This window comes from Penicillium soppii (genome assembly GCF_028829465.1).
Source record: "Penicillium soppii strain IBT 18220 chromosome Unknown utg000003l, whole genome shotgun sequence".
NCBI lineage: Eukaryota > Fungi > Ascomycota > Eurotiomycetes > Eurotiales > Aspergillaceae > Penicillium > Penicillium soppii.
This window is the reverse complement of record NW_026643233.1, coordinates 2,114,003-2,132,119: the sequence shown is the minus strand read 5'-3', so window position 1 is coordinate 2,132,119 and position 18,117 is coordinate 2,114,003. Positions and strand designations below refer to the sequence as shown.

The 18,117-nt window shown below is 47.9% G+C and overlaps 8 protein-coding genes across 8 annotated transcripts; 4 read left to right on the top strand and 4 right to left on the bottom strand.

Moving 5' to 3' along the window:
- Nucleotides 1-907: 907 nt before the first annotated feature.
- Nucleotides 908-2,384, bottom strand: N7529_002926 (O-acetylhomoserine aminocarboxypropyltransferase/cysteine synthase family protein; the record flags this gene model as incomplete). The annotated part of the gene is made up of 4 exons (XM_057238454.1): nucleotides 908-1,106; nucleotides 1,166-1,734; nucleotides 1,787-2,285; nucleotides 2,338-2,384. The coding sequence occupies 4 exons, from the start codon at nucleotides 2,382-2,384 to the stop codon at nucleotides 908-910; spliced, it is 1,314 nt and encodes a 437-aa protein (XP_057101065.1).
- Nucleotides 2,385-4,702: 2,318 nt separating this feature from the next.
- On the top strand, nucleotides 4,703-5,958 carry N7529_002925 (putative mitochondrial GTP/GDP transporter Ggc1; the record flags this gene model as incomplete). Its single annotated transcript, XM_057238453.1, has 7 exons — nucleotides 4,703-4,769; nucleotides 4,828-4,865; nucleotides 4,925-4,966; nucleotides 5,026-5,139; nucleotides 5,204-5,337; nucleotides 5,392-5,569; nucleotides 5,626-5,958. 7 exons carry the CDS (start codon nucleotides 4,703-4,705, stop codon nucleotides 5,956-5,958), a joined length of 906 nt encoding a protein of 301 aa, XP_057101064.1.
- A 412-nt stretch (nucleotides 5,959-6,370) lies between these two features.
- N7529_002924 (putative microtubule binding protein HOOK3) lies at nucleotides 6,371-9,006 on the bottom strand (the record flags this gene model as incomplete). The annotated part of the gene is made up of 7 exons (XM_057238452.1): nucleotides 6,371-6,556; nucleotides 6,633-6,728; nucleotides 6,789-7,171; nucleotides 7,224-7,356; nucleotides 7,379-7,468; nucleotides 7,522-7,579; nucleotides 7,631-9,006. The coding sequence occupies 7 exons, from the start codon at nucleotides 9,004-9,006 to the stop codon at nucleotides 6,371-6,373; spliced, it is 2,322 nt and encodes a 773-aa protein (XP_057101063.1).
- A 597-nt stretch (nucleotides 9,007-9,603) lies between these two features.
- N7529_002923 (uncharacterized protein) lies at nucleotides 9,604-10,128 on the bottom strand (the record flags this gene model as incomplete). Its single annotated transcript, XM_057238451.1, has 4 exons — nucleotides 9,604-9,730; nucleotides 9,782-9,791; nucleotides 9,911-9,935; nucleotides 9,991-10,128. 4 exons carry the CDS (start codon nucleotides 10,126-10,128, stop codon nucleotides 9,604-9,606), a joined length of 300 nt encoding a protein of 99 aa, XP_057101062.1.
- A 758-nt stretch (nucleotides 10,129-10,886) lies between these two features.
- On the top strand, nucleotides 10,887-12,970 carry N7529_002922 (putative mRNA cleavage factor complex component Pcf11; the record flags this gene model as incomplete). The annotated part of the gene is made up of 5 exons (XM_057238450.1): nucleotides 10,887-11,051; nucleotides 11,107-11,532; nucleotides 11,585-12,463; nucleotides 12,516-12,863; nucleotides 12,920-12,970. The coding sequence occupies 5 exons, from the start codon at nucleotides 10,887-10,889 to the stop codon at nucleotides 12,968-12,970; spliced, it is 1,869 nt and encodes a 622-aa protein (XP_057101061.1).
- Nucleotides 12,971-13,297: 327 nt separating this feature from the next.
- On the top strand, nucleotides 13,298-14,653 carry N7529_002921 (Gfo/Idh/MocA family protein; the record flags this gene model as incomplete). The annotated part of the gene is made up of 3 exons (XM_057238449.1): nucleotides 13,298-13,331; nucleotides 13,470-14,000; nucleotides 14,082-14,653. 3 exons carry the CDS (start codon nucleotides 13,298-13,300, stop codon nucleotides 14,651-14,653), a joined length of 1,137 nt encoding a protein of 378 aa, XP_057101060.1.
- Nucleotides 14,654-15,055: 402 nt separating this feature from the next.
- adk1 (adenylate kinase ADK1) lies at nucleotides 15,056-16,034 on the bottom strand (the record flags this gene model as incomplete). The annotated part of the gene is made up of 4 exons (XM_057238448.1): nucleotides 15,056-15,461; nucleotides 15,549-15,703; nucleotides 15,766-15,818; nucleotides 15,875-16,034. The coding sequence occupies 4 exons, from the start codon at nucleotides 16,032-16,034 to the stop codon at nucleotides 15,056-15,058; spliced, it is 774 nt and encodes a 257-aa protein (XP_057101059.1).
- Nucleotides 16,035-16,547: 513 nt separating this feature from the next.
- On the top strand, nucleotides 16,548-17,737 carry rpn8 (proteasome regulatory particle lid subunit RPN8; the record flags this gene model as incomplete). The annotated part of the gene is made up of 3 exons (XM_057238447.1): nucleotides 16,548-16,731; nucleotides 16,793-17,064; nucleotides 17,144-17,737. 3 exons carry the CDS (start codon nucleotides 16,548-16,550, stop codon nucleotides 17,735-17,737), a joined length of 1,050 nt encoding a protein of 349 aa, XP_057101058.1.
- Nucleotides 17,738-18,117: the final 380 nt, after the last annotated feature.

The following is an 18,117-nucleotide window of genomic DNA, read 5'->3' as shown; positions in this document are numbered from 1 at the left end:
AAGCCTGCGACCGTGTTCCTAGACACAAGCAGCCTTGTCACGATCTCTTTTCCAACCATCGCCACCGAATGAAACAGTGTCTTTACCTGCCCATCGACCGAACTTGGGCTGGCTTGGACGCAAGCAACAACTACACAGCCCGCTGTTAGCTAAATATTGCGGCCAGGAGGAGGGACGTGCGCCCTAAGCGGCGTTAACGCATCTTGCCCAGGTGCATAGCGGCCAGAGGTCAGATGCGCTAGTCATGACAAAGAATGGATAAGCAGACTGCATAAGGAAGTAAACGCTGCTATAGCTATTAAAGACTGTCAAGTAGCCCATTTCGTGATTCCAACGGCTCACATATGTTACTATGCCTTTTTTCTACTTTATTTTGTTTTGTTTATTTTGACACCGAATTACTTTCTCGAACTAAGAGGCTCATCAACAAAAGGAGGGGCCGTATGTGTGGGACTGAACTAATAGCTATTGCCTACAGATTACATACATTAGTAAACTAGAATAACTCTAGGCTGAAAATAAGCTTAGCTATATATACATGGCTTTATTAAGTGCGCTAAGAAGCTAGAGCAGGGAGGGTCGCCGTACGATAGGTGCCGACCGGGAGGATAGTAGCTAAAGATCTAACGAATCTAATACCGAGATAGAAACATAAAAAGTTCGCTGGATCGTTATCGAGGCCAGAAGTGTAGTGGTCATGTTTAGATCCCTATAAATTGCCAGAACCAAGGATAATGAAAAACAGAGCTTTCCACACATTTCTAGTGGTCAGGTCAGAGCAGCATTCAACACAATCCTAGAAAATAGTTCATTAAGATCACATTGCATCAGATCTACTTGGGTATGTCGTTATCAGGTCCTAGTTTCTTGTTATCATTCCTTTATGCACGTTTTTACATCCCGTGTTTCAAGCGGTGCGATCTGGTACAGCCTGTGAAGCCTTGAAGGACTGCTCAAAGTCGGCGATGATATCGCCGATGTACTCTGTGCCAACTGAGATGCGGATTCCATCCTCAGTCACGCCCGAATCACGACGTTCCTGCTCTGAGAGCTGCTCGTGTGTGGTCGACCAGGGGTGAATGGCCAGGGTCTTGGAGTCACCAACACTGTGACAGGTTAGTAACTATACCGTCGAGGCAGAAAGAAGAACTGGGACATATCATACTTGGCAAGGTTGGAAATAAGCTTGAAGTTATCCACAACCTGGGCACCAGCAGCAGCACCGCCCTTGATACCAACGGACAGCACACCGCCAAAGCCACGCTTCAGATACTTCTTGGCAAGCTCATGGTACGGGTGGCTCTCTAGACCAGGGTAAGAGACCCAGCTGACGTTCTCGTTCTTCTCCAGCCATTTCGCAAGAGCAATAGTGTTAGATGCGTGTCGCTCACATCGCAGGCTCAAGGTCTCCAGACCGAGAATAAGTTGTTGGGCGGCGAAAGGGTTTAGTGCAGATCCAAGATCGCGGAGGATCTCAACGCGCACCCGGATGGCAAAGGCAATAGAACCAAACGTCTCCCAGAACTTCAATCCATGGTATCCCTCGGATGGTTCAATGAACTGAGGGAAACGGGCAGCGTTCTTACCCCAGTCGAACTTTCCGCTGTCAATGACTACACCACCGATTGTGGTGCCGTGGCCACCAATCCACTTTGTAGCGCTGTGAACTATAATATCGGCGCCGTGGTCGATGGGACGGACGAAGTAACCACCAGCTCCGAAGGTGTTGTCAACCTAAATATTCGTAAGTGTTTTACCGTTGCCGTGTTCTAACATAATTACATACCACAACGGGAACACCCTTTTCATGGGCAGCCTTGGCAATGGCCTCAAAGTCAGGAACATTGTAACGAGGATTACCGATGGACTCGAGATAAACGGCCTTGGTCCGGTCATCGATGGCAGCAACAATATCCTCAACCTTGTCCCCTTGCACGAACTTGGTAGTGATACCAAGCCGCGGGAACATAACCTTGAATTGATTGTAGGTGCCACCATACAAGTTGGAAGTGGAAACAATGTTATCACCCGCATGGGCGAGGGCCGAAATGGCCATGAACTGAGCGGACTGACCCGAGGAGGCAGCAATGGCAGCAACGCCACCTTCCAGGGCAGCAATTCGCTTTTCAAAGACATCCACAGTCGGGTTCATGATGCGGCTATAGATGTTGCCGAACTCCTTGAGACCGAAGAGCCTCGCACCGTGGGCGGAGTCATTGAAGACATAGGAGCTGGTCGCGTAGATGGGAACAGCTCGGGAATTTGTAGCTGCATCTGGCTCATGGCTTGTTTGTGTCAGAATTCAGTTGGTTTTCAGTGAGAGGTTGGAGAATTTACCCGGCGTGAAGCTGCAGGGTATCGAAGTGGAGATTCTGTTCCGCCATTTTGTAAATGCGGGGGAAGTTGGGGACTAAAACAATCAGCCAGCGGTCCCATAAGCAGCCACTTTGGTGGGGTACTTACTGATTATCTGGGGTGAAGTAAAGGAAGAAGGGCAGAGTGAAGTCAATTGAAAGGACAAGAAGTCAGATGAAGGAATAAGGAGTCAAATGAAAGAATAATGAGTCAAAAAGGAGGAAAGTTGAGCAAATTGGCGGGGTCTGTTTACGAGAGATGGCGTGATTAGCAAAGAGATCTGAGCTGTTCCTGCATCCCCTCCATTCTTATTTGTATGCAACACATACTATGTACCTATGCATGTATGGATGATCTCGGTCAATATGAACGTACGAGGCTTGCTGATCGTGCCTTGTGGAACGTCCATTCATTAATGTAAATCGAAACTCATAAACAAGTGCCTAAATAAAATAAACATTATAATTTGAATGGTCCCTCATTGTACTATGTCTATGTAGGGTAGCACCTTTATACTCTCACAAATTTATAACAATATATACAAAATGAAATGAGTGTGATGGTGTAGAGAGTAGCAGCGAAGGAGATACTGTTTTATAATGTTACACTGTGCGTTTTGATACTGCATTCGCTTGATTAAAACTTCGTTGTGTGGGTACATTGGTATACAAACGACGTCCTCTGCTTCGGCCGCTAATTTATACATATATACTACAGAAAGCAGCGGGCAGGATGATCGAGTCCCTCCTCTTGTCTGCGGTATCATCGAGGATTTCTTTGATCATGAGAGGCCTAATACAGCTTAGAGTCAGCAATCGGTCCAAGGATTCATCGGATCACCAAATGACACCCACGGTGACTCTGAGCGTAGGTAGCCCCATTTCTCTTGTATTTGGATCACTATACCGCCAGGATTGATCTCGTCCGGGTTTTTGATTGGGGGGGAGACACCGGGTTTCTGTTGCGTAACTGGGCTGAGGAGAGGCTGATCCTGGAAGACCTCAGTCCTGATTTCGGGTTCTCTACCCGGACACGCCAGTACGCATGATTAGGCGGCGCATAATTTGTCGAGCAGGCTCGCTCTAGCAACCTTTTAATGAGATCTGTTCAGGTACATGCAGCACTCACTAAGAAAGGCAGAGTGTGATACTCGAGTACGGCTCCGAGAACTCCCTCAATAACGGCTGTCCCAGGCCGTGTTGGTAGGGTCGGGTCGCAGTGACGAAGAATTGGAGCCGTAATCAGTGTCTCCTTCCGAATGATAGAGGCCTCTTTATGGTCGGAGTTCCAATTGAAAGGGATATATTCGAGGGGAAATGCTATATATATATATATAGGCATGACAAGCATGGATAGCAAGCAAACGTACAAACAAGCAACCACTGTTGTGTCCATCAGTCCCTTGGGGTCTCCCCTAGCAGATATTTACACATTTTATGTAGACTGGAAACTCGGGGGTACTAACACATAACTTCAGAAGTTCTCCGAGATTATTTGCATGACTTGATCAGCATGTCTGGGCTCTAGATTGTTCCGTTCATGTAGCCATAATCTGCTGACTCTTTCATCCAATTGGCAAGATGGCCGAGTTGGTCTAAGGCGTCAGGTTAAGGTCCACCTTAACTCAATAACTGTTCCCAGTTTCCTGATCTACGTTGTAGGCGTGGGTTCGAATCCCACTCTTGTCATTTCTTTTTTTTGTTTTTGTTCTGTTGTTCCATCTGCTATCAGCTTATCTTTTTTTTAGTAAGTTGTTACGGAATTTTAAAGTGTTACCAACAATAAGTGAGATGGATTTTTGCTCTATCTATCCATACGTAGGTAATAATAACTATCTATCTAACTAACATATGTATGAACTTGATATATATATACATCCTTAGCATTAGGACTATGATCTATTTTATATTTCATCATATTTATAACAGATAAATGACAGTAAGTCAGTATATTAATTTATTCAGACCAAGTGACATTGATTGACTGTCTGTATCGAAATTCAAAGGTTACAGAGTAGAATCCCATATATCTCTTTTTACCTTTCTTTTTAGAACACAAAGGTAATCCTCCATGGAGGACTAGTATAGGGAGATACCACGTAGTCCATTATCCTTATTGTTGTTCTCCATAGACTTGTATAGCTAGTTATATGGAGCTGTGAGGTACTTTGTATAGATCAATAGTTCTCCGATGGCGGCCCCGAAACGGGACTAGCGTCAACCTGTTGATAAAATTTAACTCCGAGTAACATGTTCCTGAATCAATCAACGGCGTTGTCATTCTCTACTTGTTCTTTACTTGTTATTTTTTTTGGTGATATTCTTCTTTCTTTTTTCAATTGGAAATCATGTCTCCTACCGCCGCTTCCAGTGATGTTAAGAAGGAGTCAGCCACTGCTCGTCTTCTTGGCTCCGGTAAGTCATACGACGTGATGAATTACAAATGACTTTGCTAACCTGTGATTGCTATTAGGCTCTGCCGGTATTGCTGAGTTGATGATCTTCCACCCTGTATGACCGATATCCCTTCGATTCGAAACCTGTTGTGATTCCGGCACTGACATTCACAGGTTGACACCACCGCTAAGCGATTGATGAGCAACCAGACTCGCGTGCGTTGAAGGCTCTATACCATGTGGGTGTATCTATTGCTGACCTGGATCCTTGGTAGATCGCCGATGCTGCCACTTTCAAGAAGGTTGTCTTCAAGGAGCACGCCAATGCTACCATCGGTCGCAAGTTCACCTCTCTGTTCCCCGGTCTCGGATACGCTGCTGGTTACAAGGTTTGTTACTCAATGGTGATCTCAATGCGTGAGAATCACAGCTAATGATGTTTTGAAACAATAGGTTCTTCAACGTATCTACAAGTATGGTGGTCAACCTTTCGCCCGGGACTATCTCGCTCAGCACCACGGTGCCGACTTCGATAAGGCCTTTGGAAAGGGTACCGGAAAGGCCATCATGCACGCCACTGCTGGAAGGTGAGACAAATGGAACGCTGCGGACAAGGAAATTTACTGACGCGGATAATTCAGTTTGATCGGCATCGGAGAGATCGTCCTCCTTCCTCTGGACGTCCTCAAGATTAAGCGTCAGACTAACCCCGAGGCCTTCCGTGGCCGTGGCCTTTTCAAGATTATCGCCGATGAGGGTATGGGTCTTTACCGTGGTGCTGGCTGGACTGCTGCCCGTAACGCCCCTGGATCTTTCGCTGTATGTTTCCTCCCCCAGTTTATCATTATGACCGTACGATCACTAATGTCTCTCAGCTCTTCGGTGGATCTGCCTTCGCCAAGGAATGGATGCAGCTGAGCGATTACAACAAGGCCACTTGGGGCCAGAACTTCGTTGCCTCCGTTGCCGGTGCCAGTGCCTCTCTGGTCGTTTCCGCTCCCCTCGATGTCATCAAGACCCGTATCCAGAACCGCAACTTCGAGAACCCCGAGTCTGGCATGAAGATCATCTCCAAGATGATGAAGAACGAGGGCCCCACCAGTTTCTTTAAGGGCCTGACCCCCAAGCTGCTGATGACAGGTCCCAAGCTGGTCTTCAGCTTCTGGCTGGCACAGACTTTGATTCCCGCTTTCGGTCAAGTTGTATAGAGACCGTATTTTTATAATTGTTTGATCCCCCCTTTTTTCTTCTTTTTCTCAGGCCAGGTCAATTCCCCAGCCCGCTTTTGTATTTCTCATAGACATGTTTATTTCGACAGGGGTCTACCTAGGTAGCTTACATTTTTTGGAATGCGACGAACTCACTCTACTTATTACAAGGACAGCCATTGATTGGACTATCTACATGCAAATGAAATCACCACTCTGAAGCCGATGCCAAAACTTCCATTTAAATCACATAGTCTCTATTGCTTGTATGGACAAAAATAGGAATAACAACAAGAATAAGACAGGATGTATAGTGGGAATATCAACATACAAACCAACGTAGAACGAAAGAGAAAAGAAAAGACGCAAATGCAAAAAAATAACATTGAAATTGATCCAAAGGCCATCCATTCTACTGACCAGCAACAGCGCTTCTTTGCTTTGCTAGCCAGCCCTTCGAATCTCCCGTACTGGCTCCATGGCGATAACGCGATACCGTCATATTGTTATTCTGCCATCGGCTCTGAAGGTGATACCATGCTGAGCCCACGAGACTGAGTTCTCGAGCCTGGTTGTCAATAATGTTCTGAAGTTCGAGCTGGAGTTTTGATCAGCTACTGCCAAACGTAGTCAAAGGAATCAATAGCCATGAACTGCGTCATTCAACAACGTACCTCTCGCTCCTTGGGAATGCCATTGTCCAGATTTTCTTCGTAATTCTTCATACGCTCACGAAGTGATTTGACCAATTCGTTTTGTTGCTGGATATACTGTAGAACAGAGTTTCAGTTAGTATACCAAAGATGAAGCAGGAACCGCAAAAAACCGACCTCTGCACGCTGGGCGAGTCGTTCAACATTCTTTTCCAGAACGCCTGCACATTGTTTGAGGAGCTCAAAGCTTGATTTTTGGGGCAATTCGCCGCCCTCGCCATTGTGGATTTCAAACTCGCCCAGAAGCATTTGCATCTCTTTCATCACTTCCTGGTCTTCGGAGCTGATCTCGCTTTGCTTGTTGTCAAGCATCTTGCGCAGCTCCTCCCGTTCCGCGCAGACTTCGCGCACCAGTGTCTGGCTGGCATCCACTTCGGCCTCTAGGTGGTGGACGTTCTGTGTGAGATTCTCCCAGTCACCCCGAATTTTCGTGAGTTCGGTTGAGTTATGCTCTTCGAGTCCTCTGAGCATCTCGACCTGTTCCATATTCACAAGCCTGACTGCAATGATGTCAATATTTTGAGGCATAAAACCATGGAAAGGTGGACTTACGTTCAGCCTGTGTATCGGAAAGATCCTTCTTGGTTGTTTCCAGTGTGTCCTGGACTTCTGCGATCTTTTTAAGTGCATTGGTATAGTTCTCGTATAATTTCCAGTAGTCCTCACTGTAGAGCATGTCAGTAAACTATACAATCGGGATGAGATACCAGACAATCAAACCTTTGGGAGGATCCGGAGCGTGCTAGCTGCACAGATGCAGCAAAGTTTTCAGAAAACTCTCCGGTGTGAGAGCCCGGCTAAAAGTAGTTAGCATCAACATGTTACCGAAGAAAGTACCTGGTGGGCTTACTGCTGAAGATGGTTTGAGCGATTCCATTTCCCGCTTCAAGTCATCATGGTCGGATTTACTGCCAATGGTTAGCAGCAGATAAAAGCCAAAGGGCAAAGAGTACACTCACAGTTGGGACTCTTTGACACCAATTGCCTCAAAGTCCTTATGCAAAGTCCCTTGCATCTTCGGTGTCTCAGAGCCAGGAGAAGAAGTGCCTGGCAAGCCATCCATTTCGCCTAAGCGTTCACGTAGCTCGCTGATCAGAGCATCGTCTCTCTCGTGCTGTTCATCCGCACTTTCCAGTCGCTCTGTCAGAGCATGGTTGTTGAATTCGAGCTGTTTCTTCAAGTTCTGGATCTCGTTGCATTCCTGCTCAACTTGCGGCAGAAGCTTGCGGTATTCCTCCAGTTCCACATCCCGCTCTGCGGACCACCGCTGTTGCGAGTCCGACTCTTTCAGCTGTTGCTGAAGATCTTTGATTTGGTTCTTGAGTGTCTGGTTCTCTTTCTCAAAGTCTTGACTGGCCTGAAGCTTCTGGCGGTATTTCTCGGCCGCATTGGCCTTGCGCGCAAGATGATCCTTCTCAGTGCGAAGCTCATCGTAGTCATCCTGCAGCTTCTGATAGCGCTGATTCTTGACCCGCAGGGACTCAACAGTCATGCGGAGGCTGTCGATTTCGTCCTGGGCTACATTCAGCTTGGCCTCTTGGGAGGCAATTAAATCGTCCTGTTGACGCGTCTTGCTCTCCAATGCCTTTGCGTTGAACCCGATATCGCCCTTTCCAGACTTCAATGTAACCAGGCGGTCTTCGGTGGAGGCAAGGCGGTTCTGCAGAGTGTCGTTGTTCTCCTGAAGCCGCGCCAGACGATTGTGCAAATCCTCCAACGCTTTCTCCAACTCCTTCTTCTCGTGTGTGAGGCGATCATTTTCAGCCAGAACCTTGCCAACCCGTTCCTCAAACTGCAGTTCCAAGTCCACGGGGCGATCGCGTTTGGCCAAATCCTCCCTCAGCTCGTCCGCAGCGTCCATCGGTTCGTATTGTCCATTGTGCGCTTCCTCGATAATATCTTTGAGCCCCTCCTGCGTCGAGGTGCTCAATTCCTGTAGCGTTTGCACGTATGTTCCAGCGTTGGGGGAGCTGATGGCCGCGATCAGGAGAAGCTTCAACAGCTTATTTGTCTCCTTAGCGGAGCCCTTTTCCGCGATAGTTTCGAGATCGGGAGACGGATCGAGACCGGAGGGCAGGGCATCGTCATTCTGGTGCCGAATGTAAGTGAGCAATAGTTTGTGGATGTGCTTCAGGTTCTGCCACTTGGCCACCCAATGGTCCGATGAGTTGCGCTCTGGGATTTCTTCGAGAAAATATTGGGGGTCAATATCCTGAAGAATTTCCCAGATGATGATTCCATCGGTCAACTCATCGGTGGCACGGAGGGTTTTGCCCAGGGAGAAGCTGTTGATCCATTCCAGTAGAACCTTAGTCACAGTGTGTTCCGACGCCATATTCACGCGTTTAATCGAGAGTCAAATAGGCCCAGTGCAGTTCCAGCATTTCCAGGACCTTAACTCGAGGAAATGTTTGCCTTCTCGTGAGTTTCAAGGGAGTTTCCAGCGGATCCACGCGTCTGGGGGGCCACAAGGACCGAAATCAACTAGCGGGGGATGATCGGCCCTATGTCTCTCTTCATGTTCGATCAATTTTTTTTAATAGATTGACTTACTTTTTCTATTTGGGGGTTCTTAGGGGGGACTTTTTATAAATTCTAGATTCAATTTCTACATGAATTTTACACATCTTTTTCAATGGTCTTTTTTGGAGTACATCTCATGATCTTGCTATGTTTGTTTATTTTGGTATATAGTAGCTCATAGTTACTGTCCAATGTGAGGAGTATAACTACATTATGACTTATTGTCTAATACCTACCAGTATACGGCAATCTCAGGAGATAGAAAAAGAACGTATTCAAATATGACTAACTAAATCTCAAACACCGTTAATCCCCCCTGAAACCATACTGAACCGCATACTCCATATTGTAAACACCCAAAGACGCCGAGGTATTGGTATATCCGATTCATGGTCTTCGATCTGAATATTTAGAATCCAGCTTTATATTCTCCATTCGCATTCACAATCTTATCCTCTTCAATATTGGGGTTGTATTTCGCATCTTGCGTGGAGAGGGTCTGCAGCGCACTGGCGGGAGCCTCGGCAGCGAAACCACTATAATCATAGTTAGATAGGATTCAAGAGATGTGTGAATTGACGTTGTACTTGATCAGATCTATAGGAGAGATGTATGTCAGTATTAACATTTCCCGGGCTGTAAGTAAGAGTCCTCAGATCTAGATATCCCGAGATTCGGGATATCTACTCCGTAGAAAAAGGGTAAACAGAACGTACGATACTCATGAGTGATCACACCACCCTATAATTGTCAGTATAACATACAAATAGAATGACATCTAAGGTGCACTGCGTACTGAAGCCACCAAGGAGTTTTTGGCCTGGGTGATAACCGATTCAGGCGTTCCATTAGGGAAAGTAATGACGACGGACTTGAGTGATGCAGTCAAAGCCAGTGGCAGGGTCAGCAATGCAGCAGCAATAGAATACCTCATTTTTTTTCCTTGAAGAGACAAATAATAGATAAATAGAATAGATGTGTGAAGAAGAAGTGTCTTGAAACTGTTAAAGTGATGCTGGCGTCATTCCTGATCACATGACCATGTATCTCCGACAATCCCTTTCTTTCGTTTTCCTCTTTCCAATTCATCTTCTTATCACCCACAGCGCTGTTTTGTACTTTGCATATATCACCCTCTGGATTGACTCGTTTCCTTCTCCTTTCTTCTACCCCTCTCATTACACCCGTTTGGCTCTTTCTCACAGAACCGCATTTTCAAGACATACCCTCGGCGCAATCATCTCCCCGCATCCCCTCCTGATTCATTGACTTGAAGGTAGATACACACAAGGTGCTGGAAGGTCACAGGGGTTGGAGAGCAAGCGTCTGAATCCTTTTGTTTTCATTTCTCGCAAAAGATAGCTAGCAAGCATTTACAAGTTCCGACTATTTCTCCATCTTTGTGTCGATCCAAGAGAACCTGTTCCTTGGAACAAGGACAAGGATTAAGAAAAGACAGTCTTGATAGTTTGACCGAAGGCAGAGAAGGAAAAGCATCTGAAAGACCTCGAGAAAAAAAAGGAAAAAAAGCAAGCAAAAAAAGAGCAAACACCCTCAGAGAGGCAAGGAGAGAGAAAAAAAAACAAGCAAGAGGGCATCGACAAAACCGAATAGGCTTCCCTTGTGATATAGAGATCTTTTGACTCTGCTCTCGACATTTGATAAAACCTCAAGTCATCTCGCATCGCAAATATGTCGGGTCTTGTTTCTGATGAGATCGCAGAGGACTACAAAAGTTCTCTAGAGGATCTAACATCAAATGATGGAATACAGATTCGTACCCTGACTGTCATCGCCAAAGAGAACACAGAACACGCAATGGCTATCTCCCGGGTCTTGGAGAACCACATTCGATCAGTATGTTCTATTTTCTCTCTCTTGTAGACCGAGTTGGATCCTAACCAAAATGTAGACACCACCCCAGCAGAAGCTCCCAGCCCTTTATGTAGCTGATTCCATCGCCAAGAACGTTGGAAGTCCCTACACGTTGTTCCTGGGTCGGAACATGTATCAGACATTCATGAATGTTTATACTCTGGTGGATGGCAACACTCGAAGGAAGCTGGATGAGATGCTCAACACATGGAAGCAGCCAGCCCCAGGTTCTCTTGACACACGTCCAGTTTTTCCACCCGAGATTACACGGAACATCGAAAGCGCTCTCATCAAAGCCCGCACTGCCGCTTTACAACACCAACAAACAAGAGTGCAGACGGATATGACCAGTCGTGGTCGGTCCAATGGAACTCCCAACGGATGGACCAACAGCCCTGGGGTTCACAGCCCTGCACCTCACATGTCCCGCCCACCAAATCAGTACCAAGGTCATTCGACCTCGGTAAGAATGCTTTTCCTTTGTGTTCTAACATGAAATACTAATTTGGATACAGACACCTCCTCCGAATCAGCGTCAAGACATCGACTTGAACTCCCTCAACCGAGACGTGGATACCCTGATTGCTGCTGCGAAGGTCGACTTTGCCAACAGTCCCTTCAACCCTGCCTCTCAACAACGTTTGAAAGCGCTGGTGGATCTCCAGGCTATCTTACAGAAGCAGCAGCTTACCCAAGAACAGCTGAAAATCGTCCGTGATCAGGTCTCAGCACTCGCTGCCACAAGGCCCCCTTCTGCTCCCCCAAATGCGGTCGCAAATGTCCCGGCAGTGCCCCCTCAAGTCTCCACCCCTCCTGTCCAACCCTTCTCACAGCCATTCCAGCAACTGCTGAACCCTGGTACTCTTGCCGAGTTGATCAAAGCTACCGCTTCGCGCCAGCAACCGACCCCGCCACCCGCAATGCCAGCTGCATTGCCTCATACGCCCCAACAAAATGAAATCCCACAATCAGGAGCGGAAAACCCTCTCATTGCGGCTTTGAGGGCCCGTGGACTTCTGCCTTCCGGGCCAACACCCCCATCTCTTACTTCTTCGGCTTCTTCGACTCCACTTCCTGGGAGATCTACTTTACCGTTCATGATGCCCAATGGAGTACAACCCACCCCCCAAGCTCTGGCCCAGGTACCGGCTGCCAACAGTACATCTGGAGTTCCCATGAATACTGCATCTATGAAGATCCCTCGATTCGGACTAATTGTCTCTTTGTATGACTCGCGCCCTAATAAGTGTGGAACTTGTGGTCGTAGATTTTTCGCTACGGAAGAAGGCAAGAAAATGAAAGCCCGCCATCTGGACTGGCATTTCAAGACCAACCAACGTATGACCGAATCTTCCCGGCGTGCTCAAAACCGTAGCTGGTATGTCGACGAAAGGGTATGCTAGCTTCCTTATCTTGAATCATATGTTTAGCTCTAACCACAAATAGGATTGGATTAAATCTCGCGAAGCTGGCGACGAAAATGGTGCCACAGATCCCCAAACTACCACTGAAGGAGCTACAGGCGAGGGAAACACCAAGCAGGAACCCTCGAAGCCATGGATCCGAGCCCCGAACGATGCCACCCTCCGCAACACCCCATGTCCTATCTGCCAAGAGAAGTTTGAGTCGACCTGGTCCGAGGATGTTCAAGACTGGATTTGGCAAGACGCGATCAAGGTCGGACCTCGTGTGTACCATGATAGTTGCTATTCTGAAGTCACCAAAGGCCCTGCCCCAGCTCGTCAGACGCGGACTAGTACGCCTGACTCGGTACTGGGCAAGCGTAAAGCTGAGGTGAGTGCATCTTCGTACCTTGGAAGTGTTGAATGATCAAAGTTAACGATACTCAGGGAACGGAATCTCCAAGCCAGAAGACCCGTGTCAAGACCGAGCCGGTTTGATCTGTTATTATTTGCTGCATTGCATGGCGTTTTCATAGCGAACGATTGATTGCAATACAATTAGTTGAGACATCTTACATTATCCTTTGTATTCTTTCTATATACATCTAAATCTATATACATTGATATAATGATATAGAAACAGTAGTATCATGACGTTGCGTTGGGGCCCCGCTCGGCGCATCTCCGGTCTCCATACTGATAGCCGTGGACATATTATGTAAATATAAAGGAGACTTGTCTCGGAAACTACTCCGTATCTTCCGTGAATCTTGACACTACTTTACTTTGCTCTCCCATACTAGATAATAGAAAACACTATTCATCATGGCGCCACACAGTGTTCGATGGGGTATCATGGGTACGAGTCCCTCCAAGCTGTTATTCAAGCTGTCTGATAAACAAAGCTAACCGATGAAAAGCCACTGGCTGGATCGCTGAGAGTAAGACACCTACAGCCTACAAGTGGAAAGCGCACCGATTAATGACTCCCAAACAGTGTTCACCAAGGACCTTCTCATTGACCCCAATGTCCGCGATGCCTCAGACGTAGCCCACCAAATTGTGGCTGTCGCCTCATCCTCTTCAAAAGATAAAGCCGAACAATTCATCCAAGCTCGAGGCATCACAACTCCCTGCTCTGCATATGGCGACTACGAGGCTCTCGTAGCTGACCCCAATGTCGATGTCATCTACGTCGCGACCCCGCACTCCCACCACTACCAGAACGCCAGATTGGCCCTGGAAGCTGGCAAGCATGTTCTTTGCGAGAAGGCGTTCACTGTCAATGCTGCCCAAACTAAGATTCTAGTTGACATCGCCCGGAAGAAGAACCTCTTCCTAATGGAGGCTGTCTGGACTCGCTACTTCCCGCTCAGTATTCAGATCCGCGAGCTTATCCAAAAGGGCGAGATCGGTGAGGTGGTCCGTGTTGTTGCTGATACGAGCTTTGGGGATGACGTTGAGACTAAATGGGGCACTACTCACCGTATGGTGAACCCTGATTTAGCGGGTGGTTGTCTTTTGGACTGTAAGTATTATGCTTGAGTTGTTTACCACTTTGTTGTTCCGTGGAAGGTTGGAAGAACGGTTTGACTGACCAGATATCTAGTGGGTATCTACTCCTTGACCTGGGTCTTCCAGACTCTATATCACACCCTGCCTCGGGACCAAAGAAAGCCACCCACTGTTTCCTCGCAGATGACTCCCTACCATCTGACCGGTGTGGATGAGTCCACTACCATGCTCCTGAATTTCCCTACAAGCACTCCCTCCAACAGCTCGGAGACTCACCAGTCGCACGGTATCGCCTTGACCAACATCCGTGTCTCTGCTGATCCGGATGAGAAGGGCTCTGCTGGTCCTTCTATCCGTATCCAGGGTACCAAGGGTGAAATCCAAGTGCGTGGTCCACCTTTCCGCCCACAAGGTTACCGTGTTGTTCCCAAGAAGGGCGAAGGCGAGGTTCGTGATGTTGAATGCCCCTTCCCTGGTAATGGTCTCGGTATGTACTGGGAAGCTGACGAGGTTGCTCGCTGCCTCCGGGACGGTAAGCTCGAGAGTGAGGGCTTGCCGTGGGAGGAGAGCATCGTTATTATGGAGGTGATGGATGAAGTTCGGAAGCAGGGTGGTTTGACTTATCCTCAGAAGATTGAGTCAACTGAATACCCCTTGCAATTGTAGATATGAGGAATATGAATGTAGGTATGACGAGTTGAAAGGACACTACAGCGTTTTTTTGGTAGATATGGTCGCCCTTCTAGGTCGATAGACAATTCAAATTACATATAAGAACCACCCAGGTGCTACTAGTATTACTACATATCGCCTACAAATGAAAAGGTCGAATGCATGCCGGTTTTGAGTGTATTCGGTACTCAAAAAGTACACACATACTACTATACATGGCGTTCAGGGGATCAACCCAGGTCTATATGTGAACAAAAACGCCAGTCATGCCTCCAAAGTGCCCCCAATTAAGAAAAACATAAGAAAACGGTAGGCATAGCGGAACCTGGACTGGTAAGTTGTCCCAAATCATCCCCCCCCCCCAAAATCTCTTTTTAAATGTAACCATATAATCGCTTACTGGCGGAAAACACCGAGAATGCTCTTCCACACCTGACCAGGCTCTTGGCTGGCATCAATGCCGCGCCAGATACCGGTCTTCTTGTAGTACTCGACAACGGGGGTGGTCTGGGCGTGGTAAGTAGCCAGACGCTTGGTCAGGGTGTCGGCGTTGTCATCGGAACGCTGGATGAGGGGCTCGCCGGAGACATCGTCCTTCATGTCATCCTTGGGCGGGTTGAAGATCTTGTGGTACGAACGGCCGGAGGCAGGGTGGACGAGACGGCCGGTGATACGAGCGACCAGCAGGGAGTCGTCAATCTGCAGCTCAACAGCGTGCTGGAGTTTCTCCTGGCGGGCGAGAAGCATGTCATCGAGACGCTCGGCCTGGGCGACGGTACGGGGGAAACCGTCCAGAATGAAGCTGTTTCAAAACGCGCGTTAGATTTTGACCGGAATTGCGGAATCGCGGCAGAAATCAAATGGATAGGGAATTGAGATATGTACGCACCCGTTCTTGCACTCTGAGTTGGTCTCAAGCTCGCTCTTGATCATGTTGACCATGATCTCGTCGCTGACGAGACCACCCTGGTCCATGATCTTCTTGGCTTCCTTTCCGAGGTCGGTCTTCTTCGCGACTTGGGAACGCAGCATGTCTCCGGTGGCCTATTCAGGAAATACATCAGCGGCTGAGAGCTTATGCTGTACCCAGACAAACTTCAACTTACCAGGTGGCACGCGCAGAACTTTTCCTTAAGGTTGGGGGCTTGAGTACCCTTGCCTGGCAATGGTTAATATCTAATTGCCTTTCCACGGTTAATAGTTTAAATTGCATACCTGCACCAGGAGGGCCCATCAGGATGATGCGCATCTGCTCGGCGGCCGACTTGGGCTTGCCGCCATTGGCAAGACGGCTCTCAAGCTCGGACACCTTAGCCTCCAACTGATTGATAGTGTTCTTCAAGCCGGAAACGGCCTCTTCAGTGATGGGAGCCATTGTTGAATATGAGAGGAGAGGTTAATGGATGAAGAGAAGGGATGCGTAGACGGAATACCGGAGAAATGGGGAAAGGGAAGAATCGCAGAACCTTAGGGCCCGAGGTTCGGAGCACGGGCTTACACGTACATTGAGTACAACTATATAACTAATTACACCTCCACCAGGTAACTAATATGCATATGTGGTTAGTATTTCCTATATGAAGAACTATCAATCGACGCGATTAATATAACTTTCTATATAATTCTCTAATACAAAAGCGTGTCAACATATTAATAAACATACAGTAATGCACTGAGTCTCCATCAGAGCTTACTAAGACACCAGCCTCAAATGGCGCAGCTTGTGGCGGAGAGCTCAAGAGCACCGGTGCATCATCGTTTCTCCCCCATCTCTCGTCTCACGTTGATTTGTTATTCCCATTGGTTTTTTGATTTGACATCCGAGCTCCAATCCTCCTCATAGCTCCTATTTTCTTTTCTTTTCCTATATCTTTGATACCCTTTCACGATGCCTGCCACCACGGCGGACACTCTATCCCTCGTCAACCGCTCCGTGACCGTTGCCCCGTTAGTCCTCCTCTCTGTCGCAGACCACTATGGGCGAACGGCAAAGGGTACCCGGAAGCGTGTTGTAGGTGTACTACTCGGTGAGAACTCGGGCGATAATGTCCGGGTATCAAACAGTTTTGCTGGTGAGTGCAAGCTTCAAACAGATCAAATGCCCAAAGCTAACATCCGTGTGTTCGTGTCTAGTTCCATTTGAGGAAGATGAGAAAGACCCATCGGTGTGGTTCTTGGATCACAACTTCGTGGAGTCGATGAGGGACATGTTCAAGAAGATCAATGCTCGCGAGAAGCTAGTCGGCTGGTACCACTCGGGTCCTAAACTGCGCGCTTCGGATTTGGAGATCAATGAGCTCTTCAAGAAATACACGCCCAACCCCTTGTTGGTCATTGTTGATGTGCAACCGAAGGAAGTCGGAGTGCCTACAGATGCTTACTTCGCCGTGGATGAGATCAAGGATGTGAGTTTTGTGTTTTGTGTGCATACAACGTGCACTGGCCGCGGTAAGCTAACCAGAGCTTGTTTTCTCTCTTACACAGGATGGAACGACAACCTCCCGAACATTCGTGCACACCCCGTCGATAATCGAGGCCGAAGAAGCAGAGGAAATTGGCGTGGAGCACCTCCTCCGAGACATCAGGGACGTTGCAGTCGGCACACTTTCCACTCGTATCACGTCGCAGCTGCAGTCACTGCAAGGATTGCATCTGCGGCTACGCGATATCGGCCAATACCTCCAGAAAGTTCTCGACAGGGAACTTCCCGTTAACCACGCCATTCTGGGCAACCTCCAGGATGTGTTCAACCTTCTTCCCAACCTGTCCACGCCTCCTGCGACACAGCGTATCAGCGGCCAGGAGCCACACACCGAGAACAGCGAATTAGCACGGGCCATGAGCATCAAGACCAATGACCAATTGATGGCCATCTACATCAGTAGCTTGATCCGCGCTATTACTGCCTTCCACGACTTAATCGAGAACAAGATCCAGAACCGACAGCAGCAAGAGGAGAGTGACACCAAGCGGGAGCAAGAGGCCAAGGGGGACAAGGATGTTAAGAAGGCCGGGTCTCCAAATGGTGAACAGAAGGAGGAGCAGGATAGCTCCGAGAAGAACAAGAAGAAGAACTAAGGGCTCTTAATTGATTCTCACAAGACTTGTCATTCAAGTGAATAATATGACATTTAGATTCCTACTATCTTGCAATGTATAGGTAGTGGGTAATGCAGGGCCTGTTCCTGCTGGCAAGGTCTTGGCCATCGTTCTATCATGGCCTACGTCCTGTTGTTTGGTTGTAGACATGTTGTGGTACATATTAGTAGCAAGGACACCACTGCAGTCTATATCTCCCAAGCCTTTCATGCTGCAATCATGTTGCTCAAGATACCCCCATGGCGGGTGCAAACGGATTCCCACGCGTGTTCAGCTCCGCTGCAGCTTGACCGTAGTTTTTCAACTGTTCGTGTTCGGCCGATTTCCATCGAATATACTTCATACAAGAGCCATCGATC